Source organism: Pristiophorus japonicus, chromosome 2 (genome assembly GCF_044704955.1).
Source record: "Pristiophorus japonicus isolate sPriJap1 chromosome 2, sPriJap1.hap1, whole genome shotgun sequence".
Classification (NCBI taxonomy): domain Eukaryota; kingdom Metazoa; phylum Chordata; class Chondrichthyes; family Pristiophoridae; genus Pristiophorus; species Pristiophorus japonicus.
The window spans coordinates 55,734,239-55,749,956 of record NC_091978.1 but is presented as its reverse complement, the minus strand read 5'-3'; the positions used below and the strand labels follow the sequence as shown (position 1 = coordinate 55,749,956).

The 15,718-nt window shown below is 43.5% G+C and overlaps 1 protein-coding gene across 3 annotated transcripts in view; it reads left to right on the top strand.

The window, feature by feature from the left end:
• The window catches only part of dym (dymeclin), a 669,399-nt gene that overhangs the window by 279,726 nt on the left and 373,955 nt on the right, over positions 1-15,718 (top strand). For all 3 annotated transcript variants that reach the window (XM_070867483.1, XM_070867484.1, XM_070867482.1), the window contains exons 12-13: positions 5,048-5,161; positions 6,337-6,431. In XM_070867483.1, coding sequence (XP_070723584.1) covers positions 5,048-5,161; positions 6,337-6,431 — 209 coding nt within the window. The remainder of the gene's footprint in view (positions 1-5,047; positions 5,162-6,336; positions 6,432-15,718) is intronic.

Sequence of the window (15,718 nt, the reverse complement as noted above, 5' to 3'; positions counted from 1 at the left end):
AGTGCCTGATGATAGTATTTTGGAAGAGCAGGATGAGGATGATGACGACGATCAGGTAAGCATGCAAGTGCCTGATGCCGGAGCACGAGGTCAGAGGAAGGATGCAGAGCAGCTCATCTGTGAACGCTTCAATTACTGATGCCTGAGGGTTCTGCGACCACTGTTGCGCATGGACCTGTTTATTCTTTGGAGTTCCTACGTTGTGTTGTGTTAATGGAAGATGAATCAGTTTTAATGAAAAAATATTTTATGGAAAAGTTAACGTCACTGTAATAAAATATTTGTTGTATCAGACTTTACTTTTTAAAATGGCTCTTGAAGATCACTTAAAAACTTTAAGATCATTTAAACTTGTAAAGTTACAGAACAATTTCAATGTGAAAAATCTTACACTCTTAAGATCACTTAGACTTCAGGATCACTTTTTAGGTGCAAAATTAAATAAGATACAAAATGTGAGAGCATTTAAAACCCTAAGATCACTTAAAACCCTAAGATCACTTATAAGTTGTAAAGTTACAAAACTTACAAAACAATTTCAATTTGAAAAACACTACTACAGCTACATCAAGAACAAGAACAAGAAAAAGCAGCAAAGAAAGGCTGCAACCATCCCTCATCCACATCTCAATGAATGTTCACTTCTTCATGGGGGTGTCATTTGATTGGCGGGGCTGTGTGCCCTTATTGCAGCAGCTATCTTCATGAGGGCCTGTGCCGTCGCTTGCATGCCCTCCCTGACGGCCTGTGCCGTTGATTACACTCCCTCGGACATGCCCTCCCTCATTTCCCATGTCATTGCTGCTATTTCTCCCGTCAGGACCGTCACCTCTTCACCCATTGCACTGGCACTACCGATGAGTGATCGGGTAAGCTCATTTGTCTCCATACCCAATGCCACAACCTGAGCTGCATCTGTTGCACGCTGCATCTCAGGAGAGCGTGTCTCCAATCTCCTTTTCCTCTGCCTGGGTCTGCATCATGACACAACTACACTGGGAGAGACGGTGGGACGCTTGGTGTTCCAAACGGCACCACTACACAGGGAGGCGCGGGCTAGGACGCTCGGTGTTGCAGACGGCACCACTACACACGGAGACGCGGGCTGGGACAGTGGGACGCTCGGTGTTCCAGACGGCAGCACTCGAGTGCGAGCCGTGGGCTGGGATGGTGGGTGAATGGGTGTAAACTGCTCCATTATATCACCAGCACCACTGGGACCCGCAACGTCGGAATCAAAACCATGGTAGGTGGAACCAGAACATATGCGAGTGGGAGGAGCAGGCTCGGAAGGTGGTGCACTGGCTGTAAACTGCTGCATTACACCAGCAGCACCATTGGGACCCGCAACATCGGAATCAAAACCATGGAAGGTGGAACCAGAACCTATGCAAGGGGTTGAAACTCTGATGCCCCTTAATGGGGGCTCATAAGCATTACTTTGGAAGCTCTCTCCTGTAGACATTTCAGTCATTGCCGCCATCATCCAGTCTGGATCGTCCGCATCTGGTTGTACTGGTTCTTGTTCTGTATCTTCAGGATCCTCAGGGTTGGCGGCAGCAACATCAACATCATCATGTTCTGCAAAATACATCAGAACAGTCAAATGTTTAACAGCAAGGGAGGGGGCAGGATAGGTGGCATGAGTACTCTCACACATAGCAGGCCAGGCAGCAGGTTGATTTGAAGGGCCACGATGCAATTTCAGGACTTACCCTCTTCCTCGTGTGCGGGCCCAGCTTGTGCTGTACTGATTGCTTTTCTCCATATATGACTCATCATAGCAGCTACCCTCTGTTCCAAGGGTGACAGTGGATGCAGATTGGACGTGCCTCCTCCTGTTCGAGTTGCTTCCCTCTTGTTGTGGGCCAATTTCTTCTGCAAAGAGTAAAATATAACTTTTTACAGAGTGCGTCTTTCTGCAGGGTGGGACATACAGATAGTCACGTTACAATTACATTAAAAAATGAAAATATTACTTACACTAATTACTTGACCAAGGTCGTGACATTTCTTTTTACACAGGCTTCCAGATCTCATGGTATGCACCACTGCGCAGTAATCTTCAACTTGGTTCCAACGTTTCTTCGTTTCTTAAGGTGGCACTTTTATGTGACCTCTGTTGCTGGTATCTGGCTCCTGCCATCTCTGCTCAATGACGTTGACTAATATCTCCACTTCCTCATGCAAGAAATTCTTTGTTCTTGGTGGACGTTGTTCCATTGAATTGAATTGACATTCTTATTTTTCAAAACGCACAGTCCTTAATTTGCATGCACCTATGCAGCACCTGTTCTTGAAGTTTAGCAGTGAAAAGCAGCACTCACTGATTTCAGCAGGTGATTTATTCAACAGTGCTGCTAAAAGCACTCCTTCAGACACCAAAAAATCACCAACATTCAATCCCAAGCCTTTCCAGAGGTCCACGAGACAAATCAGCATTTTTCTTTAAAAATGGCCGAGTGCCCATGTTTCTGGGCTACTGCGCGCGTGCTCCAATGCGCACGCTCAGGGCTGCCGGCACGACGTTCCCTCATTTGACTTAGCCCCGCCCCCTCCACTTGCAGAATCACCGCGACTCTGTGGCTCTGCCCCCCGCTGCTGTCTGCGCGCCACGCCGAGCTCCCAGGGACCAGCAAGGAGCCCGAGAATTATGAGGTAGATTTTTGTCACGTTTTTAGGCGCGAAAAACGGGCATCCATGTTGGGGCTGCGCCGTTCTCGGCGCGGCCTGAAACTTGACCCTATACTTCATCTGCCAAATTTTTGCTCACTCACTTAGCTTGTCTATCCATTTGCAGATTTTTTTTGTTCTCCTCACAACTTGCTTTCCCACCCATCTTTGTATCATCAGCAAATGTGGTTACATTATACTCGGTCCCTTCATCCAAGTCATTAATATAGACTGTAAATAGTTGAGGCCCCAGCAGCAATCACTGTGGCACCCCACTAGTTATTGTTTGCCAACTGGAAAATTACCCATTTATCCCGACTCTCTGTTTTCTGTTAGCCAATCCTCTATCCATGCTAATATATTACCCCCAACCCTGTGAACTTTTATCTTGTGCAGTAACCTTTTATGTGGCACCTTATCAAATGCCTTCTAGAAATCCAAATACACATCCACTGGTTCCCCCTATACACCCTGCTGGTTACATACTCAAAGGACTCCAGCAAATTTGTCAAACATGATTTCCCTTTCATAAAACCATGTTGACTCTGCTTGACTGAATTATGCTTTTCCAAATGTCCTGCTACTGCTTCCTTAATAATGGACTCCAGCATTTTCCCAACTACAGATGTAAAGCGAACTGGTCTATTGTTTCCTACTTTCTGTTTGCCTTTTTTAAATAAGGGCGTTATACTTGCGGTTTTCCAATCCACTGTGACCTCCCCAGAATCCAGGGAATTTTGGTAGATTACAACCAAATGCATCCACTATCTTTGCAGCCACTTTTCAGACCCTAGGATGTTAGCCATCAGGCCCAGGCGACTTGTCCATCTTTAGTCCCATTATTTTACCAAGTTCTACATCTTTAGTGATAGTTTTAAATTCCTCCTTCCCTGTAGCCCCTTGATTATCCATTATTGGGATGTTTTTAGTGTCTTCTACCGTGAAGACCGATACAAAATATTTGTTCAATGTCTGTGCCATTTCCCTGTTCCCCATGGTTAATTCCCCAGTCTCATCCTCTAAGGGACCAACATTTACCGTAGCCACTCTTTTTTTAGACTGGGCCGGTACCATTAGATTGGAAACAGGCCAATGTGGTGTCCAGATTCAAAAAGGGTGACCAAACAGACATGTTATTCTCACTTCCTTTTAGTAAAATAATGGAATTGATTTTCAGGAGTACAATAATAACCTAATAACCAGCACTCAACATGGATTCAGAAAAGGAAGCTCCTGCTTGACCACCTGCTGTGATGAAATGACAACTCAAATGGATGGAGGAAAACTTATGACATAGTGTACATTGACTTCCAAAAGGCTTTTAATAAAGTTCCATAAAAAAGATTATTACTTAAACTCAAAACTGTGGGGTTTCACGATAAACCTTGACTGAAGGGTAGGAAACGGCTACTTGTTAGAGGATTAATGGATTGGGGTGAGTACTGAATAGAATGCCCCAGGATTTAGTATTGGGACCACTTCCTTTTTATAATTTACATTAATGATCTGAATTCAGAAACTCAATGCAAAGAGATCTAATTTTCAGATGATAGCAAACTCTGGGAGTCAGTGGAATCGGGGCAGATTAGAAATTACAGAATTAGAAAGACAGAATATGCAAGTGGATAGAAAAATTGTAAATACAATGTAATGCCACAAGTGTAAAGTACTCTACATCGAAAGGAAAATGTACAACACAATTCCAAGAATGGTGCTGAAATAGGTAACGATGAATCAAAAGAGATCTTGGAGTCTTGGTTAACTTGCCACTCAACATATATAACCAATGCAGTACAGCAATCAACAAAAGCCATCAGAATGTTGAACTGCATCCTCTGTCTCTAATGTTTTCCATGTCTTCATGTTTTCAGCAAACTTGGCAAGCTTACATTAGGTTTCAATATCCAGGTTAATAATGTAGATTAGAAACAGGACTAACCACTTACTCTTGTGGTTTTCCATGCAACAGCCCCCTTCATTCCCAGCTGTGGCATTGCACCTCACATATTTATTCAAACTAGTAATTTATTGATGTGTGCCAGGATAACAAATTGCATACTGCAGTTTTTTTTTCATTCATTGTGTACATTGCTGGCATACCTGAGATGCCTCTGGGGTTATAGATTGATGTAAAAAAAAATCAATTTAGAGAGAATGTTGGGGCCTTGATATTGTAGATAATGTTGAAAGATTGCATGCTATGATTAAAGTGCCAGTGTGTTTTATTTTATAATTATACTTTTTTTGTGTTCTTATGAAATGGTTGTTTAGGCTGGTTTTGACTAGCTGGCTTTTTGACTAGCTTTGCTTTGCTGGTCAGTAGTTTTTTGAAATAAAAAGTTATTTTGTTTTGCACACCCTCCCTCCCCCACAGGTACTAAAGAATATTACTTGGTATGCTGAGCGTGTTCTGACAGAAATTTCGTTGGGAAGTCTTCTCATTCTAGTGGTTTTACGAACTGTACAGTACAACATGACCAGAACCAGGGTGAGGATTTTTAATTTGTGCTTTAAATTTTAGAACCCACTCCTTTCCTCCACTTCCTCCCCCCACCCCGATCTATAGTGTAAAGAATGGTGAACATTAAAGCACCAATTATATTGGGGTTTTGATTTTACAAATAATGCAGATTTAAACAAAATGCATGAAAATATAATCCCAATGATTGATGTAACTATTGTACTGTTGCTTATCAGTACAATAGAAGTGGAATTAATGGGCAGAATTTTAATCGTGAGGCGGTTTGGGAATGTGGGATGGCGGGGGGTTGATGCTGGGATGCGGTTGGGAAACCCAGGAGAACGGGATCCCGCCCGACGCTAACAGCTCCTCCGCGGGGTCGGCCCGCCCGCGACAACCTCCTTGGCGGGGCCTGCCCGAACAGCTCCTTAGCGGGAAACCCCCCCCTTCTGACATTCCGAAATCCGGAAGTACCCGAACCTGAGCTCGGCCCTGAAGGTTCCGGATTTTACGCGCTGCACCTGTTGTAGTTGGATGTGAATAGCTAATTTAAAATTGCCAAGCCAGCACATTTTACCTAACCTGTTAAAATTTATGTAGTTTAGTATTTTGCATTAATATAAGATGCACGCTAGTTTTTTCATAGTTTTGTACACATAAATCAATATTCTTTTTCATGTATTGACCCTGCTTTCATTTAATCTTTGTGATCCTGCTTACAGCTGCTTATCTGAATGCTTTGAACAAAGACCTGTCATTTCACTAAATTAATGTTCAGCTATGGTCATAGTTGTGTACAGATTTGAGCTCACTATAAAAATCTGTTTGGGAGCAGTTCGCATCTGCCGTTGGCATCTTGTGCATCTCCTCCTCACCCACCCTGTCTCCCCTTTGCCTCACAATTGGCTGCCATGACTTTTGATGTCTAAGCTTCATATTCTGGAAATCCCTCCCTAAAATCATCTACCTCTCCACCTCCCTCTCCTCCTTTAAGATCCTTCTTAAAACCCACCTCTTTGACTTAGCTTTTGTTCAGCCCTCTTTGTCTCAGTTTCCATTTTTGTCTAATTATGTACAGGTATTTGTGAAGTGCCTTGAGATGTTTTTCAGTGTTAAAGGCATTATAATATAAATGCATAATTTTCTTTCTTGAAATGCACAATGTTTTAGCTCTTACTTTTTATTCACTTTTTTTTTGTTAGGACAAATACCTGCACACAAATTGCTTGGCAGCATTAGCCAACATGTCTGCTCAGTTTCGCTCACTGCATCAGTATGCAGCTCAGAGAATTATCAGGTAAGCTTTTTCTGATACTCGTGCAGAATCTGTAATTATCGTAGGATCACACTGTTAACTAAGTTTTAAAATGGCACATGTTCTTAACCATTTTTGCTTCAGTAAGTACCTGCAGATATCTTTTGTTTTAAAGTCAGTTCCATTCTTCTAGTGCTATGGAGCAACCATACTTTGAGGGAATTTAATTTGACTTGTGTCAAGCTAGTGTTTTCATGTCAAAATATCAGCTGCAAAGTTCTAGAGATACAACTTAGAACCGTAAAACTTTAAATAGAGGTACTTTGCAGAAAAGCGTTTACTAATGTTAAATACCCAATCTGCGACTTGGTAAATTAAGAATAGTGTTGGAGTTAGCCTCCAATAAAGAGTATACAAATAGATTTTTTTCCATCAGCATTTCCAGGTCCCATCTCTATACTGGACCTGTGGACTAAAAGCTTGGTTGGACTGCTAGACATCAGTCCCTTACAAATACTGCCTACTTCCACCTTTTAAACATTGCCTATCTTTGCCTTTACCTTTCTCCACTGTCACTTAAACTGTCATCGACACCTTTATCACCTCCAGACATTCCCTATTCACTGGCTGCATGAGATCCCTTACTACTATGAGGCGCCTTAAGAAATTTTGGTACATTAAAGGCACTATATAAATTTAAGTTGTTATTATTTGTATTTATTAGTGTCTGTCTTTTCTTTATGGCCTCTAGTTTTGGACACCCTCCCAAGTGAAAACATTTTCTCCACATCAACCCTACCAAGTCCTTTCATTATTTTAAAGACCTCTGTCAGGTCACCTCTCTTCGAGAGAAAAGAGCCCCAGCCTATTCAGCCTTTTCTGATAAGTATATCCTCCATATAATAGGGATCAGACAAGGATATACCCTTGTTAATTGTTTTCCCAAATTCCCTTGAAGCAAAATAATGTGATATTTGCACCATTTAGCACTGGGCAGCAGAAACATGGTTCAATTTGTGCCCTTCCGTTCAGCAATGCTTCCCATCAATTCCTTCACGAACTGCACTAGTGCACAATCTAAGTGAAGAAGCATATTTAAAAAAATGTATTAGTATTGTATTATAATTTGTTGGATTTATGCTACTTACATATTACAAACCTTGTGGGGGTAAGGTTACCATTGACCAAAAACTTAACTGGACCAGCCATGTCAATAATGTGGCTACAAAAGAAGATCAGAGGCTATGAATGGCTCGTGTCCTGACTCCTAGCAATATCTCTACCATCTACAAGGTTCAAGTTAGGAGTGTGATAGAATACTAATTTCTAGCCTGGATCGGTGCAGCTGCAGCAACAGATAAGAAACTTAATACCATCCGGGCAGAGCAGTCTACTTGATTGTTGCCCCACCACTGGATTCATTCCCTCTGCCATTAGCAAACTGTGGCTGCCATATTTTCTATCTGCAGGATGCACTGCAGTAAATCAGCAAGGTTATTTTGTCCTAGTCTACTACTGAGAATGACCAGAGCAACATGGTCTTGTAAATATTATCACCTCCAAGTTGCACATCAACCTAACTTAGACATGTATACAAAAGCAAAATACTACAGATGCTGGAATCTGAAATAAAAACAGAACATGCTGGAGATACTCAGCAGATCAGACAGCATCTGTGGAGGGAGAAACCGAGATAACGTTTCAGGTCGATGACGCTTAGACATGCATCACAGTTCTTTCATCATCACCTAGGCAAAATTCCTTTCCTAACACCAACATGAGAGCACCATCAGCACAAGGATTGCAGCAATTCAAGGAAATGACTCGCCTTCTCAAGACAAATAGGAATGGGAAATAAATGTACTTTGCCAGCATTTCCTCCAACCTAAAAAAACAAATAGAAATATGACTGATGTTATCCTTGACTCTTATAAATGAGGCTCTACTACTATCTTCCAAAATTCCTCCATAGGTGGCATTGTTGGCAGATGCCAATGACTACCACCAGTAGTAATGGGTGCCAGGCCGTGGGTTTCTAAAAATGTGTGTTGCCTCACTTGTAATGACAAATTTAACTGCTGCACTAGCGATCTGTTTCTGTTCTGTCTCTCGCAATAACCCTTAGCTTAACAATAATGCTGACTGTTGACCCAGGGCTCCATTTTCTTCAGTCCAGTTTGGCAGAGCTCATGATTATAGACAGATTTTAAGGAATTGGTTCTTGATTTCCTTTGGTGTGTAAAACATATTCAAGTTAGGAATGTATTGCTATCAGAAAACTAAGTGCTGTATAGTCAAATGCTGCAAATCTGAAAGCTGATACTCTGCAGTAGCCTCTGCCAAATATATATGCTCCCTGTATGCTGGCTATTCTTTGTGTATTTTTTTGTTTTACAACGGCACTGTACACTCTCAGTAGCAATCTCATTTTGTTCTACACAATGTAATGGTTACATCAAGCAAATCACTAATCTGATCTTCGGTTCAATTGATATGGATTTGTGGCACTGTTAGCAAATACTAAAGATGATGTAAATTGGGTAAGGTTTCTGTCAGTTGTTGCATGAAAACTTACAACTTTATGTATAAATTAAATGGGCGGCTATTGTCACTGGTACTATTGCCTGTGTTAGAAAGTTGTGGGTTCAAGCTCCACTTGAGCACATAATCCATGCCTTTCAAAGAAGAGCAAGGGTTCTCCCAGTGCCCTGGCCAATATTAATTCTTTAACCAACATCACTAAAACAGACATTCTGGACATTATCTCATTGCTGTTTGTGGAACCTTGTGTGCATATTGATTGCTGAATTCCTACATTGCAACTGTGATTATACCTCAAAAGTACTTTGGTGGCTGGAAAGCATTTGGGGCAACCTGAGCTCTTAAAAGACACTATATAACTGCAAAAAACATTTTTTCCAACATTGAATGGTCTATAACATCAGCCAAAAAATAATTATGCTTGATATCAGAACCTAGCATTCACTCACCTGATGATTTTTCTTCGAGAGTTCCGTGGTTCCACCATTGGTGGCTGTGCCTTCAGCTGCCTCGGCCCTAAGCTCTGTAATTCTCTCCCTAAACCTCTCCACCCCTCTCTCTGTAACAGTGTCAGCTGTGGCTCAGTAGGTAGCACCCTCACCTCTGAGGTAGAAGGTTGTGGGAGCTTGCTGTGCACAAATTGGCTGCCGCGTTTCCCACATTACAACAGTGACTACACTCCAAAAAGTATTTCATTGGCTGTAAAGCGCTTTGAGATGTCCAGTGGTCGTGAAAGGCTTTATATAAATGCAAGTCTGTCTTTCTCTCTCCTCCTTAAAACCTACCTCTTTGACCAAGTTTATGGTTATCTGCCCTAATTTCTTCATATGCCTCTGAGTCAAACTGTGAAGTGCCTTCGGATGTTTTACTACTTTAAAGGTGCTTTTAAATACAAGTTGTTTTTGTTATTGTGGTGGGACACTTCATACAAGGGCAGGGGAGAGGTGAAACGTGTGTTCAGAACAGTAAATTCATAAAACCTGCAGCTCAGGTATCTCGGTGGTTGAGTTGAAAAAGCACCACCTGTTGTAATACTAAACCATACGTGTGTTGCTGGGTTTGTCAGGAATACCACTCCCTTTCAGGTACTTTGACTTGCAGATACACATGTTTCACAATAAGATAAGTAAGGGTTTGCATAGGTTAGGTTTTCTGAATTAACTACTATTCACATTATAATGTTAATGAAAGGCTGCCACAGGCAAACTGGCAGTTTGCAATGTTAGCCACTCAAACTTAGTTTTCCCCTTTTCCCAAACTCTCTTTCCCCTGCCCCTTCATTTACTTAAAAACCTGTTACATCTCTAACTTTTTCCAGTTCTGACGAGGGGTCATCAACCTGAAACCTTAACTCTGTTCTCTCCACAGATGCTGCCTGATCTGCTGATTATTTCCAGCATTTTCTGTTTTTAATTTCAGATTCCAGCATCCGCACTATTTTGCTTTTGTATTTGTGTTTAATTCACTGCCACTTCTCTTCTAGGAATGCCCACCTTGAGGTTCTGCTCTTCCCTCAGACGGGATTTCCGTTTGTCTCTTTTACCTTGTTCATCTTCATTGCTTTCTGTTTCCCTTCTCGTGTTCAATCAAATAACTACCAAAACTCGCTTTCACAGCCACATCTCTTTCCTCAGTAACTGTTTCCGACTCCGACTTAATCCACGTGGATTCCAACTGAAATTCCACCCTTTATGTTTTGGATGTCAGGATTATTCAGCGTTTCTCGAGTCACTGCTCTCTCCGCATCTTGAGATCCACACTCAACACCACGTGCCGCCATGTGCATGCTCTCGACCCCCCCTCTTCAACAGCACTGACTCACAAATCTCTAAGCTGTCCTGGTCCGCTGTTCCATTTCATCCTTAGCCTCATCTGGCGCCTTAACAAAAAACTTTTTTCCTTCCTTTCAGGTGTTAAGGATCGTAAGCTTCAACAACTCTTGGACACCAATGTCCTTCCCCTTCACTTCCCTCTGATTCCATCCCTTCTTCTAATCTCACCCCCTGCCGTGTTTTCACTATCCCCTCTGACTTTCCCCCCCTCTCTATCCCTGAGCTTCATCCCTTTACGACCTCACCTCAATGAATTTCGAGCTCGGCACGACGCTGAGCTTTTTTCCCCATCGCCTCCGTGCCCACTTCTTTGGCCTGGAGTCCTCTTCCTGCACAACTGACCCGTTTTCCCGTTTCCAGAATTCTCACTCTACCTGGACCCCTCCCTCTGGCCTCTTACCCTCTCTAGATCTTTTCATAGCCAATGTCACGCCGGCAGTTCGCAATCTCAATTTCTCTGCTCCCTTCACTCCAACCTACCTCACTCTCAACTTGCAGCACCCCACTCGCTCAGATCCAACCCCAATATTGTCATTAAACTTGCTGACAAGGGTGGCGCTGTTGTGGTTTGGTGAACCGACCTCTACCTTGCGGAGGCTGAACACCAACTCTCTGGCTCCTCCTACTAAGGCAAAGAACAAAAAGGCCACTGTACAGCAAAATTCTAAAAGGACAAAGGGTGTTAAAAAAACAAGCCTGAAGGCTTTGTGTCTTAATGCAAGGAGTATCCGCAATAAGGTGGATGAATTAACTGTGCAAATAGATGTTAACAAATATGATGTGATTGGGATTACGGAGACGTGACTCCAGGATGATCAGGGCTGGGAACTCAACATCCAGGGGTATTCAACATTTAGGAAGGATAGAATAAAAGGAAAAGGAGGTGGGGTAGCATTGCTGGTTAAAGAGGAGATTAATGCAATAGTTAGGAAGGACATTAGCTTGGATGATGTGGAATCTATATGGGTAGAGCTGCAGAACACCAAAGGGCAAAATCGTTAGTGGGAGTTGTGTACAGACCTCCAAACAGTAATAGTGATGTTGGGGAGGGTATCAAGCAGGAAATTAGGGGTGCATGCAATAAAGGTGCAGCAGTTATAATGGGTGACTTTAATATGCACATAGATTGGGCGAGCCAAATTGGAAGCAATACGGTGGAGGAGGATTTCCTGGAGTGCATAAGGGATGGTTTTCTAGACCAATATGTCGAGGAACCAACTAGGGGGGAGGCCATCTTAGATTGGGTGTTGTGTAATGAGAGAGGATTAATTAGCAATCTCATTGTGCGAGGCCCCTTGGGGAAGAGTGACCATAATATGGTGGAATTCTGCATTAGGATGGAGAATGAAACAGTTAATTCAGAGACCATGGTCCAGAACTTAAAGAAGGGTAACTTTGAAGGTATGAGGTGTGAATTGGCTAGGATAGATTGACGAATGATACTGAAGGGGTTGACTGTGGATGGGAAATGGCAGACATTTAGAGACCGCATGGATGAACTACAACAATTGTACATTCCTGCCTGGCGTAAAAATAAAAAAGGGAAGGTGGCTCAACCGTGGCTATCAAGGGAAATCAGGGATAGTATTAAAGCCAAGGAAGTGGCATACAAATTGGCCAGAAATAGCAGCGAACCCGGGGACTGGGAGAAATTTAGAACTCAGCAGAGGAGGACAAAGGGTTTGATTAGGGCAGGGAAAATGGAGTACGAGAAGAAGCTTGCAGGGAACATTAAGGCGGATTGCAAAAGTTTCTATAGGTATGTAAAGAGAAAAAGGTTAGTAAAGACAAACGTAGGTCCCCTGCAGTCAGAATCAGGCGAAGTCATAACGGGGAACAAAGAAATGGCAGACCAATTGAACAAGTACTTTGGTTCGGTATTCACTAAGGAGGACACCAACAACCTTCCAGATATAAAAGGGGTCAGAGGGTCTAGTAAGGAGGAGGAACTGAGGGAAATCTTTATTAGTCGGGAAATTGTGTTGGGGAAATTGATGGGATTGAAAGCCGATAAATCCCCAGGGCCTGATGGACTGCATTCCAGAGTACTTAAGGAGGTGGCCTTGGAAATAGTGGATGCATTGACAGTCATTTTCCAACATTCCATTGACTCTGGATCAGTTCCTATGGAGTGGAGGGTAGCCAATGTAACCCCACTTTTTTAAAAAAAAGGAGGGAGAGAGAAAACAGGGAATTATAGACCGGTCAGCCTGACCTCAGTAGTGGGTAAAATGATGGAATCAATTATTAAGGATGTCATAGCAGTGCATCTGGAAAATGGTGACATGATAGGTCCAAGTGGATTTGTGAAAGGGAAATCATGCTTGACAAACCTTCTGGAATTTTTTGAGGATGTTTCCAGTAAAGTGGACAAGGGAGAACCAGTTGATGTGGTATATTTGGACTTTCAGAAGGCTTTCGACAAGGTCCCACACAAGAGATTAATGTGCAAAGTTAAAGCACATGGGATTGGGGGTAGTGTGCTGACGCGGATTGAGAACTGGTTGTCAGACAGGAAGCAAAGAGTAGGAGTAAAGGGGTACTTTTCAGAATGGCAGGCAGTGACTAGTGGGGTACCGCAAGGTTCTGTGCTGGGGCCCCAGCTGTTTACATTGTACATTAATGATTTAGACGAGGGGATTAAATGTAGTATCTCCAAATTTGCGGATGACACTAAGTTGGGTGGCAGTGTGAGCTGCGAGGAGGATGCTATGAGGCTGCAGAGTGACTTGGATAGGTTAGGTGAGTGGGCAAATGCATGGCAGATGAAGTATAATGTGGATAAATGTGAGGTTATCCACTTTGGTGGTAAAAACAGAGAGACAGACTATTATCTGAATGGTAACAGATTAGGAAAAGGGGAGGTGCAACGAGACCTGGGTGTCATGGTACATCAGTCATTGAAGGTTGGCATGCAGGTACAGCAGGCGGTTAAGAAAGCAAATGGCATGTTGGCCTTCATAGCAAGGGGATTTGAGTACAGGGGCAGGGAGGTGTTGCTACAGTTGTACAGGGCCTTGGTGAGGCCACACCTGGAGTATTGTGTACAGTTTTGGTCTCCTAACTTGAGGAAGGACATTCTTGCTATTGAGGGAGTGCAGCGAAGATTCACCAGACTGATTCCCGGGATGGTGGGACTGACCTATCAAGAAAGACTGGATCAACTGGGCTTGTATTCACTGGAGTTCAGAAGAATGAGAGGGGACCTCATAGAAACGTTTAAAATTCTGACGGGTTTAGACAGGTTAGATGTAGGAAGAATGTTCCCAATGTTGGGGAAGTCCAGAACCAGGGGTCACAGTCTAAGGATAAGGGGTAAGCCATTTAGGACCGCGATGAGGAGAAACTTCTTCACCCAGAGAGTGGTGAATCTGTGGAATTCTCTATCACAGAAAGTAGTTGAGGCCAATTCACTAAATATATTCAAAAGGGAGTTAGATGAAGTCCTTACTACTCGGGGGATCAAGGGGTATGGCAAGAAAGCAGGAAGGGGGTACTGAAGTTGCATGTTCAGCCATGAACTCATTGAATGGCGGTGCAGGCTAGAAGGGCTGAATGGCCTACTCCTGCACCTATTTTCTATGTTTCTATATTTACCTCCCTCTGGACCATGACCCTACTACCGAACACCAAGCCATAGTTTCCCAGACCATCACTGACCTCATCTCCTCTGGAGTTCTTCCCTCAACAGCCGTCAACCTCATCGTTCCCCAACCCCGCACAGCCCGCTTCTACCTCCTTCCCAAGATCCACGAACAAGACTGCCCTGGTAGACTCATCATTTCAGCCTGTTCTTACCCGACAGAACTGATTTCTTCCGATTTCGACTCTATTTTTACTCCCCTTGTCCAGTCTCTTTCCACCTACATCCGCGACTCCTCCGATGCCCTCCGCCACTTCAACAGTTCCCAGTTTCCTGGCCCCAACCGTCTCCTTTTCACTATGGACGTCCAATCTCTTTACACTTCAATCCCCTACCAGGATGGCCTGAGGGCGCTCCGCTTCTTCCTCGAGCAGAGGCCCAACCAGTTCTCATCCACCACCACCCTCCTCCACCTTGCTGAACTTGTTCTTACATTGAACAACTTCTCCTATGTCTCCACTCACTTTCCTCCAAATTAAAGGTGTAGCGATGGGAACCCCCATAGGTTCCAGATATGCCTGCCTTTTCGTGGGATATGTGGAATTTTTTTGTTCCAGTCCTTCTCGAGTCCCCTCCCTCACCTCTTTTTCCAGCACATTGATGACTGTATTGTGTGACGGTTCCTGCTCTCGCCCTGAACTAGAAAATGTCATTCACTTTGCTCCCAATTTCCATCCTTCCCTCACCTTCACATGGTCCATCTCCGACTCTTCCCTTCCCTTCCTTGACTTCTTTTTCTCCATTTCTGGGGATAGGTTATTGACAAGCATTCACTATAAGCCCACTGACTCCCACAGCTACCTGGACTACACTTCCTCCCAATCTGCTATTCAGTAAGGACTCCATTCCATTCTCCCAGTTGCTCTATCTCCGTCGCATCTGTTCTGACGCGCCACCTTCCATACTAGTGCTTTCAGCATGTCTTCCTTTTTTCTCAACCGAGGATTCCCCTCAACGGATCATCCTCCACCATTTCCGCCACCTCCAGCGTGATCCCACCACCAATCACATCTTCCCCTCCCCTTTCAGCATTCCGCAGGGACTGCTCCATCCGCAAGACCCTGGTCCCACTCCTCAATCACTCCCAGCACCCCTTTCCTTTCCAAAGGCACCTTCCCGTACAAGTGCAGGAAATGCAACACCTGCCCTTTTACCTCCTCCCTTCCCACTGTCTAAGGCCCCAAACACTCCTTCCAGGTGAAACAGCGATGTACTTGTACTTTCAATTTAGTATACTGTATTAGTTGCTCACGATGTGGTATCCTCTACATTGGGGAGACGAAACGCAGATTGGGTGATAGCTTTGCAGAACA